Consider the following 18,962-nt stretch of genomic DNA (forward strand, 5'->3'; position numbering starts at 1 on the left):
TAATCTGTGTTGCTTTATTCTACTTCATATTATTATATATGCCTCACATTTTGTTTGTTACTCATGTATTTTCAATAAAAATGTTAAATCAAAAAATGAAATAGAAAGTTCTATAGTTGGTGGCCCAGGCCTAGTAGACAGGGAAGTAGAGTTCATCCTAAAACTCAGACGATTCGCCTGGAAGTTGGTCAGCTAACACCCAACAACCATGAGTTGAGTCTGACCTATCACCCTAATCCTCCTCTCAGCGTATTTCAGGTACAGTGTAATTTGGTGGTATAAAGTGCTGATTCATTTGATCATGGTTGATCTCTCTATGTTTTTGGTGGAGAGAATAGTTATTCTCACTATGACATCTACACAAGCTGAACTGAACACATGCTCAGTGGACACACTGCCTACTGGGCAAGCCAGATATTTTATTGCCAGTCTGCTTATAACTTCCCTATGGCGCCTATTCCCATACCAATATACCAATGAGCTGTGACCAAGATAGACCTCTGTTGGGTCATCCAGATAGTCCTGGATCATCCTCTCAATAGTCATTGGTGCCCCACCCTGCTCAACCTCTTTTGCCCTCGTCTCTGCACTGGACTTAAGCCCTGCTTTTAGAAACCAATTAAATGCAGATTTTGGGGCTGAAGCTCATGTTCCTGTTGTTGCTGGTGTTCTTGTTCTTGGTGTTGGCTGCTGTGAGCCAACAGCAGCACTCTCCTTGGGCTCTGAAGTCGAAGGCTGCACCACAGAACTTGTATCCTGGAGGAGTGGGCCTCTAATTCCAAGCTGTTCATTTTCTAGGTCACTGGCTTGCTCAGCAGCCCAAGTCTTGTAGTTTGAAACGACCCCATCTGAAAAAAGGAATGAAAGTGGCCAGTAATTGTTTGTACCATGGATCAAGAATTGTGTCAAACATGTAATGTTTGGATGACACAATGTCTTTTTGCACTCTTGTATTCACAGATAAGTGAAGGATTAAGCTCTCCACCAACTCATGCACATTCAGACACATCCTTTAGCTGTTCCTGTAGCATACGCAACAATGGGGTAGCTTGGCCCCTGATACTGTCCTCCTTGCTGACTTCCTGTGTGAAAACCTCAAAAGGAAGCAGCATCTCTGTCAGGCATTTAACTAGGCCTCAGTGGTCCATCACAACGATCATGCCTTTTATAGTTGCATCTCATCTTTGCATGACATGCTCATTGATCAGTCTGTACTGCTCAAACAGACATTGCAACATGTAATAAGTCAAGTTCCAACGTGTTGGCACCTCCTTTATGAGTGCTTTAACTGGCATTCTACTATCAGCAGCTGCTTCTGGGCTTTAAAAGAATGGCTGAAATTAGTGCAGATTCTTCTGCAGGTGAACAGTAAGTTACTGATTTCGTTTTTTTGGGAATAGAGAGGTGGTATAGTTGATAGCGTTCTAGGCGCTAAAGGGCAATCCACTGATGGTTATTAATGTAACTGGCACTAATTTCTGACGGTGCTATAAGGTACAGGAGAACCACCTGCTTTCCTAAACCTCTGATTGGAAAACCAACCGAACAGAACACAATTCAGGTGCCTTAGCACACGAAAAAATTCAATACAATCTTATTCAGACAGAAGTAAAACACAAAACAATTGATGGATCTTATTCTTTCTTTTCTTATTGTTTAATCAGACATCCCGAAGTTCCGGGTCCATGTTTTCCAAGCCAAGCCAACACGTGTTTCGTCGCTTCTTGTACACATTAGAACATGCGACTTGTTCACTGCTGTACGTATGGTCATTGGTATATTTCTTTCATGCGGTGATAATTCCAAGCCACATGGTCCCGGGGCGTGTTTCAAGTAAATCCCTGAAGGATGCGGCGACAAAACTCAAAGGCCAAATACCAGGAGTCCAAAATCTTTTAGTTCTTTGACAGACGCCTAATTCGCGTTGTCTCTCTTCCATGCTAGAATAAGATCCACCAATTGTTTTGTGTTTTACTTCTGTCTGAATAAGATTATATTGAATTTTTTCGTGTGCTAAGGTACCTGAATTAAGTTCCTGATTTAGTCTTCTTTTTTGAGACAGTCCTGTACAATGATGTTCATGAACTGTGCCAAACACAGGACCCTGAAATAGCCACCATCTGCCATGGCCTTAACTATATTACTGGCGTTGTCCGTGGTAACAAATCCATTTTTCAGCCCTCTTCATCACAGCCAGTCAAAGACCTTGTTGTTAATGTCTTCCAAGATATTTGCAGCAGTATGGAATTTCTCCATCGCGAACACAGCTACAATTGCACGCTTCTGTGTGCCATTAAAAATCTCAGCAATGTCAGCACATGCAGATATCATTTCTCTAATTCCCACAAAAGAGATTCAGTGTGTAGTGATACACATGTAATCAGTGGCTTGGTAACTGGTTCATATGTCTCTTGTCAGTTGGATAGTGTGAACAGCAATCTGCTGCAAGCCTGTCCAACCAATTCCAGCACACCATGATGTAGTGCTAGAACGGCAACTCTGGCTAACTAGGACCAGCTGGGAAACTTCCATTTCAGGCAGATGGCTGCCACAAATTCTAGAAACCCACCCCTTCCACAAAAGAAAAGGAGAGGAGGTCCAGCGCTAACATTTCAGCCAGCTTCGCATTTTACTAATGTGCGTTAGGTGGTTTCATTCGTACTGCCCCGCCTGCCTAAACATGCCAGGAACACTAGCTTGGATTTTTTTCTTTTCTGGTGCCACTGATGCAGGTGACATCTTGAGATCCGAAGGTGGTAGGCTCAGTGTGCAGCACAGCAAGTCAGTCACTGTATGATCTTGCCTTGTGATGTTGCTGATGTGGGCAATACTACTGCACTGCTTGGGACAGGGCTGATTTGTGCAAAAAAAAGTTTTACTCTTCGCCTCCTTCCAACCAGATCGAATTCCCTGCTCATCCTTTCACCCCCTTCACCAACACCACTAGAAATGTTTTGTCCTCTACGGTGCTCCTCCCACTACATTTTGTGGTGTTTACTCTAATGGGTTGTTTGGCCTCTGAGACCATAGTTTGTACCAAGCTTACTCTAACACTTGCTGCGCAAATGGAGAGTATGGCAATGTTCGGCTCCTTTTTGCTAACTGCAAAGAAGTCCCAATCGGGGGAAATCTACTTTCTGATGCTGGTGCCACTGCCAATGTTGGATGAACTGGTGTTAGGTGAAAGTTTTGACGTTTGCCTCTCTGCAGTGTCTACTTCTACTGAGGTGGTGGTGGATGTACGTTGCTGTTGGGACTTTCAAATATGGCAGCTGTCTGTGGTGGTGGAGGTATCTGTACCACATCAATCAGAGCAGGTTGAGATGGGGAAACTTTGTTCCCTAATGGGGCTGGGCTAACATCCATGAGGACTGGCTCGCCGTCATCCTCCTCTTCTACATCCATTACTCTAAGTCTTTCAGGAACCCTCCATTTCCTTAGCCTCTCCTGGTTTGTCTTACTCTCATACTGAGTTGGGATCAAGTGGAGTCTTGATCATCAGAAGGGGATCTGTCAGAATAAGATGGCCGGGAAATCCTCCCTTTTCTTGCTGTAGATCTCAAAGACAATGGAACTTCTGAAAGAATGATCCTTCTACTTCCTCATCATGAAGCTCATTCTCCTGAACTGCTCCTACTTTGCAAGGAAGTACTCTTGCTGACTGCGGCTGTTGTTGTCCATTTATCTGAGTTTCCTGCAACAATTGGGTACTACTTTGCGAAAGAGATATGTCCATTTCAACCTCATTGCTGGTCGGCATTGCTGTGATTAGACTGGCTGCCTCTGTACCAGAAATGGGTGAAGGCTAGGTTGGGGTGGTCCCGCTGATGTGGGGATGCTGCTCCCAGCTTCCTCCCGGAGGCCATGCGCAGGCACACAATTGCTGAAAAAGGTCCTGCCAGCATGCCAGTGGTGGAAATTGGCATTTTCTCCTATCGACTGGCCTCTTTCTTGGCAGCACCTTTATTTGGGTCCATCTTGAAGATGCCAGTTGGCAATGGTACTTAGCTTCTAGATGTCTGTGTTGTATGAGCACCCGTCACGTTGTGCACAGGCCTTCTGTCTGGCAGTACTTTGGGTGATGTCTCTTGTTCACCTAAAAGCAAACAAGCAAGAAGAACTCAACTCAAACTCAACACATCCTGTGATAGAACATAAGCTACCTCTTTCCTGATCTTTGTACATTTTTCTGAGGGAGCTACAGTTGTGTCTTGATTGAATTGATCTTAAACCCCAGAAACTCCAAACTCTCTGTAGGAATAATAACTGACTTCTCCACATTGATAATGAATCCTAATTCCTATAAGAGATTCGTTGACCACTTCATGTGCTTCAGCAATTCTCCCTGATCTTGAGACATCAGTAACATTTCAAGTAGGTAAATCAATTAATGTACTCCTCTCCTTAGCAAGAAGGCTACTATTTGATGTAGGACTTTGGTGAAACAGCAAGGGGCTGATGAGAGACCAAAGGGAAGACCAACAAAATTGGTACATAATACCTCTCCAACCGAACCGTAAATACTTCTGAGAATCTGGATCCATAGGAACGGTGAAGTAGGCGTCTACGGGCCCCAACTTCACAAGCCAGTCTCTTTCTTGCAAAATGTCTCTCAAAAGATAGATGCCTTACATCTTGAAGTGCCTGTAAATCAGAACCTGTTAAAATCTTTTAAATTCTTCACTGAGCACCAGCCTTTGTTCTTTTTCTTTACCATGAAAAGCTTTTTCACCCTGCAATATGCTCCTTTGAGAAACATTTGCGTCACCTCTGAATCTACCAGTGCTGGCTTTTCTTGATCTAGGGACAACTCCCTTGGTTGACTCTTCTGGTATGGTATCTGACAAAATTCTATTTTGAAATATCTCACGGTCTGTAACACTCAATAATCCTTTGTTATGGTCAACCAATTTTTTGCAAAATAATGTAATCTTCCACCTACCTTTAAATGGGAAGAACCAATTGGAGGGTAGACTCTTACCTTGAGCTCCAGATCCCTGGAATCTGCTCCTGTTGCCTCAAGAGTAAGGGGCAGATCCTCTCTGTGGGAAAAAGATGTTGTTTCCATGGAAACTTCTTCCCTAACAACCCTGGTCTTAACAGTAGTACTGGGACCTTTGTTGCCCACAGCTGACAGCCGGTACCCTCCTGTCTGCCCTTCTAAAAGTTCTATTGCTGAACATAAGCCTTATAATATTTTGTGCCTTGCTGAAGGCAGAGAAAGTCAAAACATATTTCCCTAAGGTCTTAATAAAAGGCTCCCCGAAGAGCAGGCCATTCGGAACCCCTTGTGTCTCCTTATTGACAAGGTCTCCCAACTCTGGGTTTATTATCGTTAGAAGAGCCCTTCTTCGCTCGTAAATTAATCCGGCATTAGCATTGCCGAGCAGGCATAAAGCCCGTTTACTCCAGTCACGGAGAAGCCCCACGTCCACAAGCATGACCTTTAAGAAAGCCTCCTCAGCCATATCCAATACTTTGGCCTGTGGGCCCAGAGTGTCTAATACTCTGTCTTGACACTGCATAAGGAGCATTCCTAGGATCTCTCCCGGTCTTAAACAAAAAGGCCAACAACTCTGGGTCAAAGTTTGGTGTCATTCCAGATTTGGTGTCCAGGAAAAGCTTGGGACACTCCGCTCTCTCACTAGATTCTGCATCTCCTCATCAAGGGATTTTGCTAATCCAATGTTTGATAAATGATGTCACAGAGTCCATTGGCAACCAATTTTTTCCCTCTACGGTGTGTAATTCAGGTAGGACTGAATATCTATGCACCCAAGGGGTCCTTTATAGACCTTGTACTAGAAGGCTGGTCCAGATCCTCATTGAGGAAATTATTGTCCAATGTCTCAAGAGGATCAAACATATATTCATCTGCCTCTTCCTCAATCTCTATCCCTAATGGATATTACTCTTCATCAATTTCAAAATTGTGGTCTCTTGTGCCATGAAGGCCACTCATTCTTTTCACGCCACGGGGGACACCCATGATAATTGCGCCAACATGGCTTCTCTTACTAATTGTGCAGCTACAGACACCACAGACTTCTGTAGTGCTCAGAATACCCAAAGACTGTTCTCATTCATTTGGAGCGTTCAGAGTGGCCACAGAATGCACTTCACTGGTCATATATTTGGTCTTTTTTGAAGACTTACCACCCTTCTTAATTAAAAGGGTTTCTTCCTTTGTTAATGCCAAAAATTCTTCCTCTAAAGGTGAATCCCTTCAACAGCACAAATTCCTCCTCAAAAGGTGAATCACTTATTTTACTGAGAATGGTTTCTACCGCCTCTATCAGGGAAGACTTAAATTCCCTGTTAAAGTAACTCTTAAACATATCCTCATAGAGGGAAGGGTCAGAAATACCCTGAATCGCATTTTCTGACATTCTGACCCAGTTAAGCAAATTCAATCAAGGAGGGTATCAATTTAATATTAACCTGCCCTTCTAGGTAAATAAAATCAATCAAGGGGTTTCAGCAAGATAATAACTTGCCTCTCTAATTAATCCTGTAACCCTTTTTTTAAGGGTATTAATACACAAAGAAAGTAGGCTGACTGTAATGTTTCCTTCATACTCCTTAGCTGATTGTGACCATTTTCAGTTTGCGCTATACGCATTGCCATAGCAAGGAATTACGCATCAAGCGCCTAACAGAAAAGGCCAATGCCCAAGAAAACATGGCCGCTGTAGATGTTAGTCCTGTTTCCATTCCTGTTCATAAACGCTCCGGTAGATCCCGTCCTAATCCTGCTCTCACACCAGGAGGACATCCTGCACAAATAGAGGAGGCGGTGATCTTCCTACATGATGAGAGAGCACCTCCTCTGCATCCCCGCTGTTCTAAAAGACAGCTGGAGGTTCCGCCACACCCTACGCACCAATTGAAAGACAAACACCATTTAAACAGATTACTGGCAGGTTAGGTTTAATAAAACCAGGTGCCTGGGTCACCGAAGTGACTGTGAAATATTATTAAGAAGCCAACTGAGGGACCACTATGATCGCTCCAGATCTTCTAAGCATTAAGAAATATGAAAAATAAGCAACAAAGGATAACCCAAGGTAAGCCGCCAAGACGGAATTTTCAATTTAACGTGGGCGGTGCAACAATCCCCACATCTAGCACTTTTTCCTATTTAGGAGTCCTATTCGATAATAAATTAAACTGGGGCCCGCATGTTCTGAAAAAGAAGGCTGAAGTTGCGAGAGTGAATGCTTCGATCTTCAGCTTCGCTTCTAAATTGGGGAATAAGCCCACTGGTGCAATGTTGCAATTATATAATGCTAAGTCTGTGGCTACGGCTACATTCGGTAGCGAGATTTGGGGGTGCGTGCGGGGCGAGCAGCTCCAGAACGTTTATTATGCCTCCCGCAAGGTACATCCAACTTAGTTGCTCAGGAAGAACTAGGGGTTCAGTATGTTAGTGATATTTTTTCATTACGTCCACTGACCTGCTGGCTGAAATTATGGTTAAATCCAGACATCCCCCTGACGCATTTGATTTTAGAAGATTGTCTCTCCATGGATAATGCTATGACTATACCCTGGCTGAAATATTTAAAAATCTGTTTTTTTAGCCTAAGATGGGTAGAGTTATTTGAAACCCCTGATTGTATTTCCAATAAGGACCTGGAGGCAGTCAAAATGGCATTCCTCATGGAAAAGAGAACATCAATGGAAGCCATAGAGGTTCAGAAATCGAGTGTCAGAACATATGTCAATTTAAAAACTACCCCATTTATTGAACCTTATTTAATGGGATCATTGACCTCATATGAGAAATTTTTATTGACCAGATTTCGAATGAACCAATTTTATCACATGGTTGTTAGACCCCAAAGAACTAGTTTTAATAATGAAGCAGCACCCTGCAGCTGCGACTGGAAGTCTCCGCAGGATATGCTGCATTTTATGTTTTTATGTACATATTATGAATTTCCCCGCAAACACTATCTGGTCCCTCTTTTAAAGAAACTTAATTTTTACCAGATTATTCCTGCCATGGTGTATCTTTACCTTTTGATTAGTGACAGTATTCTTTTTGTTTTAGAATTTTTTGAAATCAATTTTAAAATATAGAAAATGCCTGGACTGCTAATGAACTTTTTCAAAATGTATTCTGTGTTTAGTTATCCTACTATAACACGTATCAATGTAAACTGCTGCTAATTTTGTTTAATTGTCTTTTGGATGCTGTATATTGTACTTTGTGGTTTTTAAACAAAAACCGAAATAAAGTTTTTATTGAATTGATAACCCAACTATAAATTGGAAGGGGGTAAAACAAAACTACATCATTTACTTTAATAAGTCAAAGTAAACAAATATGTTCATATGAGTGCGAATACAAGTTATTGCAAAAGGAAGTCAAAGTGTACTTAACTGTAGAGGAGCAGTGAATAAAAGAGGAAGATACCTAGTTGTCATGGAGTTATATACTGTTTTGAGCATTCTCTATTGGAATGCTTTATTTATGATGCAATATATATTCTTTAAAAAGCTGCATGTTGGGGCAGCAATAAAAGGTTATTGTATAATGATAGCCGCCAGTCTTGTAATAAAATCTCAAACAGACTCCTCAAGCCTCCCACAGTACTCACTTTTTTCATAAATCCTAAAAGAGCTCTGTTATAGGGCAGTTTGAAGATTAGTAGCGAAATATTCCTTCCAGAAAAACATAAAACACAGGCCTACTTTGCAAAAGTTTCAAGTGCATATTAAAAAACTGCTTGTTTTGTCTCCCACCTACTCTGACAATGATGTACGTGTTAAGCACATAGTTAATCCTTTAAACTCCCCTCCGGTCCTCTGACTTCCCCTTGCCTTCCACCGCCAATTGCACACCCTCCTGTTTCCATTGAGCCACCCACCATGCGGTGCTCTGTCCTACTCTCTCTGGAAAATAAGCTAGGCTCTCTCATCTCCTCCATCTCCCAACTTGAAGCTACCATTTCACTTCTAGGCTCCAAGATTTCCACTTTTCCATACACCTCAACTCCTTTGGAAAACACTCACCTTCCCATGTACAATGCAATGACTACTTCCTTTGGTAGGAAATGATTGATTAATAAATATTGATAGGAGAGGACTAGCCGGACCATTCAAAGACTTCCCAGAATGGTCGTAGTAAATCCAACAATATTATATTGTTGAATTTCTCCTAAAGTGTACATACAAGAAGTTATGAGACTTTCTTGTTTGTAAGTCCAAATTCAGCCTTTCAGTGGTCTGCCCTGATTGGTCAGAGTTAAGTGGATTAGCCAGGCTGCTGGGAGGGCAGTGATCTGTTCTATAGAAATGCCAGGCCAGGAGGTGGCGTCGTAAACTACGTTCTTCAAAGGCAGAAGGGAGGCGTAGGTTTCAGTCCACTAAGACAGTCGTGACCCAGAGTTAGGCCTAGGCTTAAGAAAGGTATGTGCAGATGTTAGGGGGTGTGTTTAGCCAGCTCTTACCTCCTTGCTGGAAAATCAGCCATTATGGATTTGGAAGAATGATGCACTCTGGGACAAACTAATGGCAGACTCTACAGAATGTGGTCATAACCATGAGGAGTTGCCCTGCTGTCTCTCATTGGTCAGCAGTGACCTGGTGCTTGACCCAGAGAATTTTGAATAAGTATCTGAGAGGGGCAGAGCCCTCCAGATCTGCTGCTTGAAACTGAATGAAGCAAGAAGTGCCCTGTTGACAAGATTTTTCTGTACAAGGAACTCTAAGGCCTGACCTCTGAAGACTGCACCAAGTGAAACTGCAATTCTGTGGATTACCTTGCTGCCAACGGACAAGAGTGGAACTCCCTGCAAGCTACAGGTTAACAGAGCTCACCTGGACAGCCCCACAAAGAATTCAAAGCCTGGAGTACCAGTGGATTTGTAAGGTTTTTGTTCAAGTGGATTGCGGAATTGAAGTTTCACAAACTTTCAAGGACCCTCCAATGCCTCACAGTCCTTGCAGTCGAAATCAATAACGTCTCTCCTCTCCAAAGCAAAAAGAAAAGGCCCACTCCCTCAGCACCCTGGTTCACCAAATCCATCTATGAAGAAAGGAAGTACCTAAGATGCCTGGAGAAACAATGGAGACAAGCGCCCTCAACCGATAATTTGGCCACGCTTCGTTCAACAAGATCCGAGTACCACAAGAACATCTTCCTTGAAAAAGTGACGCATTTCAGATCCCTCCTCGACTCAGCCAAACATAAACCCAAAAAACTATTCGATCTCATCAAGAATCCAAACTGCTCTCCCCCAACCTCCAAGTTGGAGGATTCTACAACGAAAGCAGCGGAATTCGCTATATTCTTTGACGAAAAAGTTAAATCACTTGTAACTCTCTTCCTACTGGCCTCCCCAAATCCCACCTGTCCCCCCTTAAATCTGTTCTCCATTCAGAAGCTTGTTTCATATATGGGGCCAAAAGAAGCGACCACATCACACCTATTTTATCCACCCTCCGTTGGCTTCCCATCGAGGATAGATCTATCTACAAGACTGCCTGTATCACCCACAAAGTCTTGCACTCCTCCTCTCCTCGCTACCTGGCGAATAAACTGAAACTCTTTGGAGGCTCTAAACCATCACGTAATGCGGAAAATCTATTGCTTGAACCTCTTACTTTCAAGAAGGAAAGGTCAATGGCCCAATCCTTTTCAGGCAACGCAGTGAGAATCTGGAACTCACTCCTGCCTCAGCTCCGGACCACCACCTCTTCCCAAACCTTCAAAACTGACCTCAAAGCTCTCCTCCTTCAAAGACACTTCCAAATGTAATTCATGCCCTCTCTATTATCTGAAGGAAGTCCTTCCTTTATAGGAAATTCTGTTCTAAATGACTATAAAAGTGCCTTCCTATTGTGTTCTTGTGGTTTGAGAGTCTGCCATTTATTGCTATATTTCTACTTGTATTGTTTACCCTTTTGTAACATGCACACGGCACTTTCCCTTTTGAAATGTATCGTTTGCTACCTCTTGTATTTTGTTTGCTTTTGATACCTGCACAATTGCCACCAATGCCTCATTTGTCGTAACTTTTGTTCTTGTGTTTTGAGTATCTGCCATTTAGTGCAGTATTGTACCTCTATTTGTACTTTGTACACTTTTGTAACATACACATGAGTTAATTTTTTTCCTCTTGTAACATATTGTTTGCTTCCTCTTGTATTTTGTTTACTCTCGATGCATGCACAATTGTCACTATTGCCTTATGTAACGTAACATTTGCTCTTGTAACATGCTGACTTGTAATTTTTCCTCATGTTTCACTATTGTTCCTATTGTGAGGCGCTCAGACACCTTCGGGTAAAGTCCACGCTATATAAAAACGCATTAAATAAATAAATAAAATTTAAAAAACACAACCGAGGCCGTTGTTTCCAGTACCCTGGTGCAGCGGATTTTAACTCTGCGCTCCCTGGAATAAACGACTCCGGAGAGTACCCGCGTGAACTCCGGGGGCAAATCATCAGAGTAATGCCCAGGCTTTAAGTGGGCCGGGTCTCAAGGGGTCTGAGCACCGGCAGTTTTTTAAAGGGGCTTCGAAACGGGTCTCTATCGGGCTCTGTTTTGAGCCCTGGCACAGGTGGTCTGTTTTTTTTCCGGACTGCAGTGACAGCAGTTTGCTGTCACTGCAGGCCAGAAAAAATTGCCAAAGCGCAAAAAAGCCTGATAGAGACCAGTTTCGAGACAACAAGCATATTGATGTGCGCTGCTCACTTCTGACTAGTGGAGAAGCTATGGCATGACGTCATGCCAGGTGAGCGTTGTAGAGGAAGGGAAATCCTTTAAAGAGTCATTTTCTTTCTTGATTTCCCTTCTCTTTCTAAAACGTAAGAGCAGCAACATTGTGGGATGGTCACCAGGGCTTTAATTGGAAGCGTTTTCAATATTTTATGTAACAAGCTATAGTTGCTACTTTTTTATCTTATGTAACTAACAACCATTGACAAAGCCAATAGTCCTGACTTGTTGTAGGTATGATGTTACTTGTTGTCTCACATATCTGGATGCAGAGACAGAAACAGCAAAATACAAGTCGGGCCGCATACTATGCTGAGCACAGATTTTTAGCGTACGTGTTTTAAATCCACGCCCCTAATTACTCTGGCCACGCCCCTTTGCGAGACCCCCCCCAGTTTTTTTATCCCACTTAAAGCCCTGGTAATGCCGTTTTATCAGAGTAACCCGAAATTCCTAATTTTTCTCCCAGCTAATTCCGCATTCGCCTCTCGCTTTTCTCAAAAGAATCCAAAATCTAGGAGGATTACGTGGCAGTTCCATAACGTTTCCTCAGGCCTCGTAATTTAACGTCCAGCTGGAATCCCAGGGCACTTACTTGTCATGGCAGAAAGTCCCCGATCTATACAAATTCAAACAGTAACAATCATGACATTTTTTTTCAGCAGCAAAGTGCGTTGAAGCATTCATTCTATCAACATGAGGGGTCGTCTGACTTTAGAGTACCCCTGCCGGAGCTAACTTGCATTGGAAACTATATTTGGTGTTCATTTGCTTAGTTAGAAACTTTGCTTCGATGGGACCCCTTTCTGTTTGAGAAAACGGCCGCGCTGTGTACACGTTGGGTTGGGACACAGTGGCGGGCTAATGCTGTGGTTGGGACCCGAGGCGGACTAATGCTGTGGTTCGGGCACAGTGGCGGGCTAATGCTGTAATTAGTGACCCCAGTGCCCCTGCGGTGTTCACGTCGCACGGGTGGGAGGGGCTAGAAGGTACGGTGCTGGAGCTGTGCCGCGTGCGGCTGCTCCGCTGCCTCGCCTGTACATTTGCGTGCCAGCCTGGGATATGTGCGCTGTCTCGGGAGAGCCGAACGCCGCTCCTCGCAGACGGCTGCGCGCGACCCTTCACTGAAGCAAGCCCTCCCTCGCTGCCAGGGCCGTCCAGAGCGGGCTGCTCGAGTACTCCTCGCCGCGTGCTGAAGAACAGGGCGCGCGAGGTGCCTGTTCCACCCCAGCAGGAACATCTGTGACATCCGGAGGATGGAGGCGATCTACGACTTCCACGATTTCCAGCAGGGGAACGACACGGATTACCCGGATCCGCTTTGCGAATTTATAATCGGCGAAAATGGAACAGTGGAATGTAGAAACTATTACCCCAACACAGGTCTTCCGCCGAAAGGTACGGATCAGATGTTTTATGTCAATCATCACCTTTACGTGTTGTCTAACTGCTTTGGCATTGCGTGGTTTCTGCCAACTGACAGTTTGAAAATAGCAAGACACCTGTCGTGTAGTATTTTATAAAGTGGCATTTTATGCTCCAGTGGGTGGGCAGAAGCGTGATGGGGAAAGGGGCAGAAAGTAAGACACCCATGCACAGTTATATACCTCAAACTAGCATGCAACTGTTGTTAATGCACTGGCGGACGGGTGAGAAAAAAAACTGCAACAGAGAGAAAGTGGAGAGGGATAAGAGGACAGAAGAAGCATGATCTAGAGGATAAAAGAGGGAAAGAAAACAAAAAAGAAGAAAGTGAGAATAACACAAATATGGAGGGAGTTACAGAAAAGGAGCAAGAAATAAAGAATACATGCAAAATGAAAGGAAAAAAGAAAGCAAAAGGGAATGTCAGTAAAAAGGTATTAAAGTGAGTAAGAACAGAAAAAGAAGGAAAGACTGGAAACGGCTTTTAAGTGTTATGAAAGATTTAAATAAACGTTTGCGCAAATTGCATTTCAACCAAAATGTATTTTAGCATAGCACGTGCACGAAGAACATACTGTACAGGGATGAACGAAAGTTAGCAAAATTACCAAATATACCTACGGTTGAACTTTATTTTCCGTATTTTTATATAAACATGTTTTTTCCCTCAATTAAGAGTGGACAACAGCTGGCGTGTAAGTAAACGTGTTTATTTGATGGTGTGCTTATAGCAGTACAAAGTATTCTATACTGTCTAAGATATACATTGACAGATCACCTACATGCACTAAACCGGTAAATGGCAGTGGCACTGATATCCTTTAATTGGCGTTCACTGTTAATGCTTTACCTTGAGCAGTAAGGAAAGAGTTAGCGCCTTGAAGTATTTATGTTTTGCGCTGTTTTGTTTCTGTCCGATTCAGATCTACACCAAACCGTCCGCATCTTGCTGTATTCGCTGATCTTCCTGCTCAGCGTGCTGGGGAACACGCTGGTGATAACCGTGCTGATAAGGAACCGGAGGATGAGGACTGTCACCAACATCTTCCTGCTGTCCCTGGCTGTCAGCGACCTCATGCTGTGCTTGTTCTGCATTCCCTTCACCCTCATCCCCAACCTGCTCAAAGACTTCATCTTTGGCAGCACGGTGTGCAAAACCGCTGCCTACTTCATGGGTAAGTGGTGAATGACATCACTATGCATTCACGTCATATCTACAATGTTACCACTCATAGGACTTCAGAACTGTACTTTTATGGAAAATAGTACTGTTGTGAAATTACACCACCTTCCCTACTTGACCTTCCTCGTGAATCCTGCTTACTAACTGCCTTAAATAGAGAAAGTGCAAGTACTCACTGCCTCAGAGCACCTGTTTGCTACTGAGAAGGGCTGGCAGTCTCCAGTTGAAAGCATAACACCAGTGCTGAGAAGTGCAGGTGTTCTCCCATTTAAAGTATTTCACCAGTGTTGAGAAGTAGCGGTAATCTCCCTTCGAAAGTATTGCACCAGTGTTGAGAAGTACCAGTAGTCTCCTAATGAAAGTATTGTTCCATTGTTGAGAAGTAGCAGTATTCTCCATTTGAAAGTATTTCACCAGTGTTGAGAAGTACCGGTATTCTCTCTTTGAAAGTATTGCACCAGTGTTGAGAAGTAGCGGTATTCTCTCTTTGAAAGTATTGCACCAGTGTTGAGAAATAGCGGTATTCTTTTGAAAGTATTGCACCAGTGTTGAGAAGTAGCGGTGTTCTCTCTTTGAAAGTATTGCACCAGTGTTGAGAAGTAGCAGAATTCTCTCTTTGAAAGTATGGCACCAGTGTTGAGAAGTAGCTGTATTCTCCCATTGAAATTATTGCACCAGTGCTGAGAAGTAGCGGTATTCTCTCTTTGAAAGTATTGCACCAGTGTTGAGAAGTAGCAGAATTCTCTCTTTGAAAGTATGGCACCAGTGTTGAGAAGTAGCTGTATTCTCCCATTGAAATTATTGCACCAGTGCTGAGAAGTAGCGGTATTCTCTCTTTGAAAGTATTGCACCAGTGTTGAGAAGTAGCGGTATTCTCTCTTTGAAAGTATTGCACCAGTGTTGAGAAGTAGCTGTATTCTCCCTTTGAAAGTATTGCACCAGTGTTGAGTAGTAGCGGTATTCTCCCTTTGAAATTATTGCACCAGTGTTGAGAAGTAGCGGTATTCTTCCTTTGAAAGTATTACACCAGTGTTGAGAAGTAGCAGTATTCTCCTTTTAAAAGTATTGCACCAGTGTTGAGAAGTAGCGGTATTCTCTCTTTGAAAGTATTGCACCAGTGTTGAGAAGTAGCAGTATTCTCTCTTTGAAAGTATTGCACCAGTGTTGAGAAATAGCGGCATTCTTTTGAAAGTATTGCACCAGTGTTGAGAACTAGCAGTATTCTCCTTTTGAAAGTATTACACCAGTGTTGAGAAGTAGCAGTATTCTCCTTTTAAAAGTATTGCACCAGTGTTGAGAAGTAGCGGTATTCTCTCTTTGAAAGTATTGCACCAGTGTTGAGAAATAGCGGGATTCTTTTGAAAGTATTGCACCAGTGTTGAGAAGTAGCAGTATTCTCCTTTTGAAAGTATTGCACCAGTGTTGAGAAATCGCGGTATTCTCTCTTTGAAAGTATTGCACCAGTGTTGAGAAGTAGCGGAATTCTCTCTTTGAAAGTATAGCACCAGTGTTGAGAAATAGCGGTATTCTTTTGAAAGTATTGCACCAGTGTTGAGAAGTAGCAGTGTTCTCTCTTTGAAAGTATTGCACCAGTGTTGAGAAGTAGCGGAATTCTCTCTTTGAAAGTATTGCACCAGTGTTGAGAAGTAGCTGTATTCTCCTTTTGAAAGTATTGCACCAGGGTTGAGAAGTAGAGGTACTCTCTTTGAAAGTATTGCACCAGTGTTGAGAAGTAGCTGTATTCTCCCTTTGAAAGTATTGCACCAGTGTTGAGAAGTGCTGGTACTGTTTAAAGTATTTCACCAGTGCTGAGAAGTGCAGGTGTTCTCCCATTTAAAGTATTTCACCAGTGTTGAGAAGTAGCAGTATTCTTCCTTTGAAAGTTTTGCACCAGTGTTGAGAGGTAGCCGTAATCTCCCTTCGAAAGATTGCACCAGTGTTGAGAAGTACCAGTAGTCTCCTGTTGAAAGTATTGGACCAGTGTTGAGAAGTAGCAGTATTCTCCATTTGAAAGTATTTCACCAGTGTTGAGAAGTACCAGTAGTCTCCTGTTGAAAGTATTGTTCCATTGTTGAGAAGTAGCGGTAGTCTCCCATTGAAATTATTGCACCAGTGTTGAGAAATAGCGGGATTCTTTTGAAAGTATTGCACCAGTGTTGAGAAGTAGCAGTATTCTCCTTTTGAAAGTATTGCACCAGTGTTGAGAAATCGCGGTATTCTCTCTTTGAAAGTATTGCACCAGTGTTCAGAAGTAGCGGTATTCTCTCTTTGAAAGTATTGCACCAGTGTTGAGAAGTAGCGGTATTCTCTCTTTGAAAGTATTGCACCAGTGTTGAGAAGTAGAGGTATTCTCTCTTTGAAAGTATTGCACCAGTGTTGAGAAGTAGCGGTATTCTCTCTTTGAAAGTATTGCACCAGTGTTGAGAAGTAGCTGTATTCTCCCTTTGAAATTATTGCACCAGTGTTGAGAAGTAGCGGTATACTCCCTTTGAAAGTATTGCACCAGTGTTGAGAAGTAGCTATATTCTCCCTTTGAAAGTATTGCACCAGTGTTGAGAAGTAGCAGTATTCTCCTTTTGAAAGTATTGCACCAGTGTTGAGAAGTAGCAGTATTCTCTCTTTGAAAGTATTGCACCAGTGTTGAGAAGTAGCGGTATTGTCTATTTGAAAGTATTGCACCAGTGTTGAGAAGTAGCGGTATTCCCCCTTTGAAAGTATTGCACCAGTGTTGAGAAGTAGCAGTATTATCCTTTTGAAAGTATTGCACCAGTGTTGAGAAGTAGCGGTATTCTCTCATTGAAAGTATTTCCCAGTACTGATAAGTTCTGCTATTCTCCTATTGAAAGTACTGCACCACTGCAGAGTAGTGACTAAACTCTACTGTTGAAAGTATTGCACCAGTGCTGAGAAGTGTCGGAGTCTCCGGTTGAAAGTATTGCACCAGTGCTGAGAAGGGCCGGAGTCCCCTGTTGAAAGTATTGCACCAGTGCTGAGAAGTGCTGAAGTCTCCTGTTGAAAGTGCTGCACCACTGCAGAGTAGTGACTGAACTCATCCATTGAAAGTATTGCACCACTGCTGAGAAGGGCCGGAGTCTCCTGTTGAAAGTATTGCACCAGTGCTGAGAAGTGCTGAAGTCTCCTGTTGAAAGTGCTGCACCACTGCAGAGTAGTGACTGAACTCTCCCATTGAAAGTATTGCACCACTGCTGAGAAGTGCTGGAATCTCCTGTTGAAAGTATTACACCAGTACTGAGAAGGGCAGGCAGTCTACTTTTGAAAGTATTGTACCAGTGCTGAGAAGTGCTGGCAGTCTCCCGTTGAAAGTGTTGCACCAGCACTGAGAAGTGCTCGCAGTCTCCTTTTGAAATTATTGCACCAGTGCTGAGAAGTGCTGGCAGTCTCCTTTTGAAAGTATTGCACCAGTGCTGAGAAGTGCTGGCAGTCTCCCTTTGAAAGTGTTGCACCAGTGCTGGGAAGTGCTGGCAGTCTCCTTTTGAAAGCATTGCACCAGTGCTGAGAAGTGCTTGCAGTCTACTGTTGAAAGTGTTGCACCAGTGCTGAGAAGTGCTGTCAGTCTCCTATTGAAAGTATGGCACCAGTGCTGAGAAATGCCAGTAGTCTTCCGTTGAAAGTATATCAACAGTGCTGAGAAGTGCCAGTACTCTTCCGTTGAAAGTGTTGCACCAGTATTGAGAAGGGCTGGCAGTGTCCTATTGAAAGTATTGCACCAGTGCTGAGAAATGCCAGTAGTCTCTCGCTGAAAGAATAGCACCAGTGCTGACAAGTGCAGGCACCCTCCCGTTTTGAAATACAGTACAAGTCCCGAGAAGTGCCAGAACTCTCCCATTGAGAGTATTGCACCAGTGTTGAGAAGTGCCAGTACTCTCCCGTTGAAAGTATTGCCCTAGTGCTAAGAAGTGCAGGTACTCTCCCTTTCAAAATAAAGCAGTGCAGGTACTCAAGGCCTGACAGCACCTCCCCATTTCAAGGACTGCCTACTAGAGAGTTTAATAGAGATTGGATTTACATGTGTTTGCATTATGTGGGACATATTTAAGGAACAGAGGTCAAAAGAATCAATAATGTTTGTTTTAAACAAACTGGAGGGGATAGGTGTTTCTGCAGTGGCGCTTCAGCTCCACTAGTGGAAGATTCTAAAATGGTATTGTGAGAAAGGGGCTATATATAGAGCCGCTTGAAATATGCAGCAGCAGAGGACAAATTATGTGGCATGTTTGATAAAATTATTCTGCTGGGGAATGGAAAATATGCAGCATTATACAGAATAATCAGTGGCAATATTGTTTTGTAATTTTGTCATTTATATTAGGATGCATATTTATGCAGAAAATGCCATTAATACTGAAGGTACCTCGTGAAATACAAAGCTTTCGTAAGAAGGAAAACTGTACATATTCATCACAAGCCACACAAAATTGTATTCAGTAATAAAGGAAGTTTTTGCTATGCATAGTCACACTGTAATACTTCACTATCTACTTTAACTCTTGGAGTGAAAGATTCATTATGAAATATACTAGACTGTATAATGCAGTAAACAAACCTACATGTTAACCCTTCGTGTTATAAAAATGTGCACCCCTTTTATTCTGAACAGCC

The 18,962-nt window shown here is 42.9% G+C and overlaps 1 protein-coding gene across 1 annotated transcript in view; it reads left to right on the forward strand.

Moving 5' to 3' along the window:
- The first annotated feature begins 12,773 nt into the window (after positions 1 to 12,773).
- Positions 12,774 to 18,962, forward strand: part of CCKAR (cholecystokinin A receptor) — a 336,476-nt gene continuing 330,287 nt past the window's right edge. Inside the window, exons 1-2 of the mRNA XM_086964507.1 lie at positions 12,774 to 13,132; positions 14,083 to 14,334. Coding sequence (XP_086820633.1) covers positions 12,991 to 13,132; positions 14,083 to 14,334 — 394 coding nt within the window. The 5' untranslated portion in view covers positions 12,774 to 12,990. The remainder of the gene's footprint in view (positions 13,133 to 14,082; positions 14,335 to 18,962) is intronic.

Source organism: Lissotriton vulgaris, chromosome 3_2 (assembly GCF_964263255.1).
Source record: "Lissotriton vulgaris chromosome 3_2, aLisVul1.2, whole genome shotgun sequence".
NCBI classification, from domain to species: domain Eukaryota; kingdom Metazoa; phylum Chordata; class Amphibia; order Caudata; family Salamandridae; genus Lissotriton; species Lissotriton vulgaris.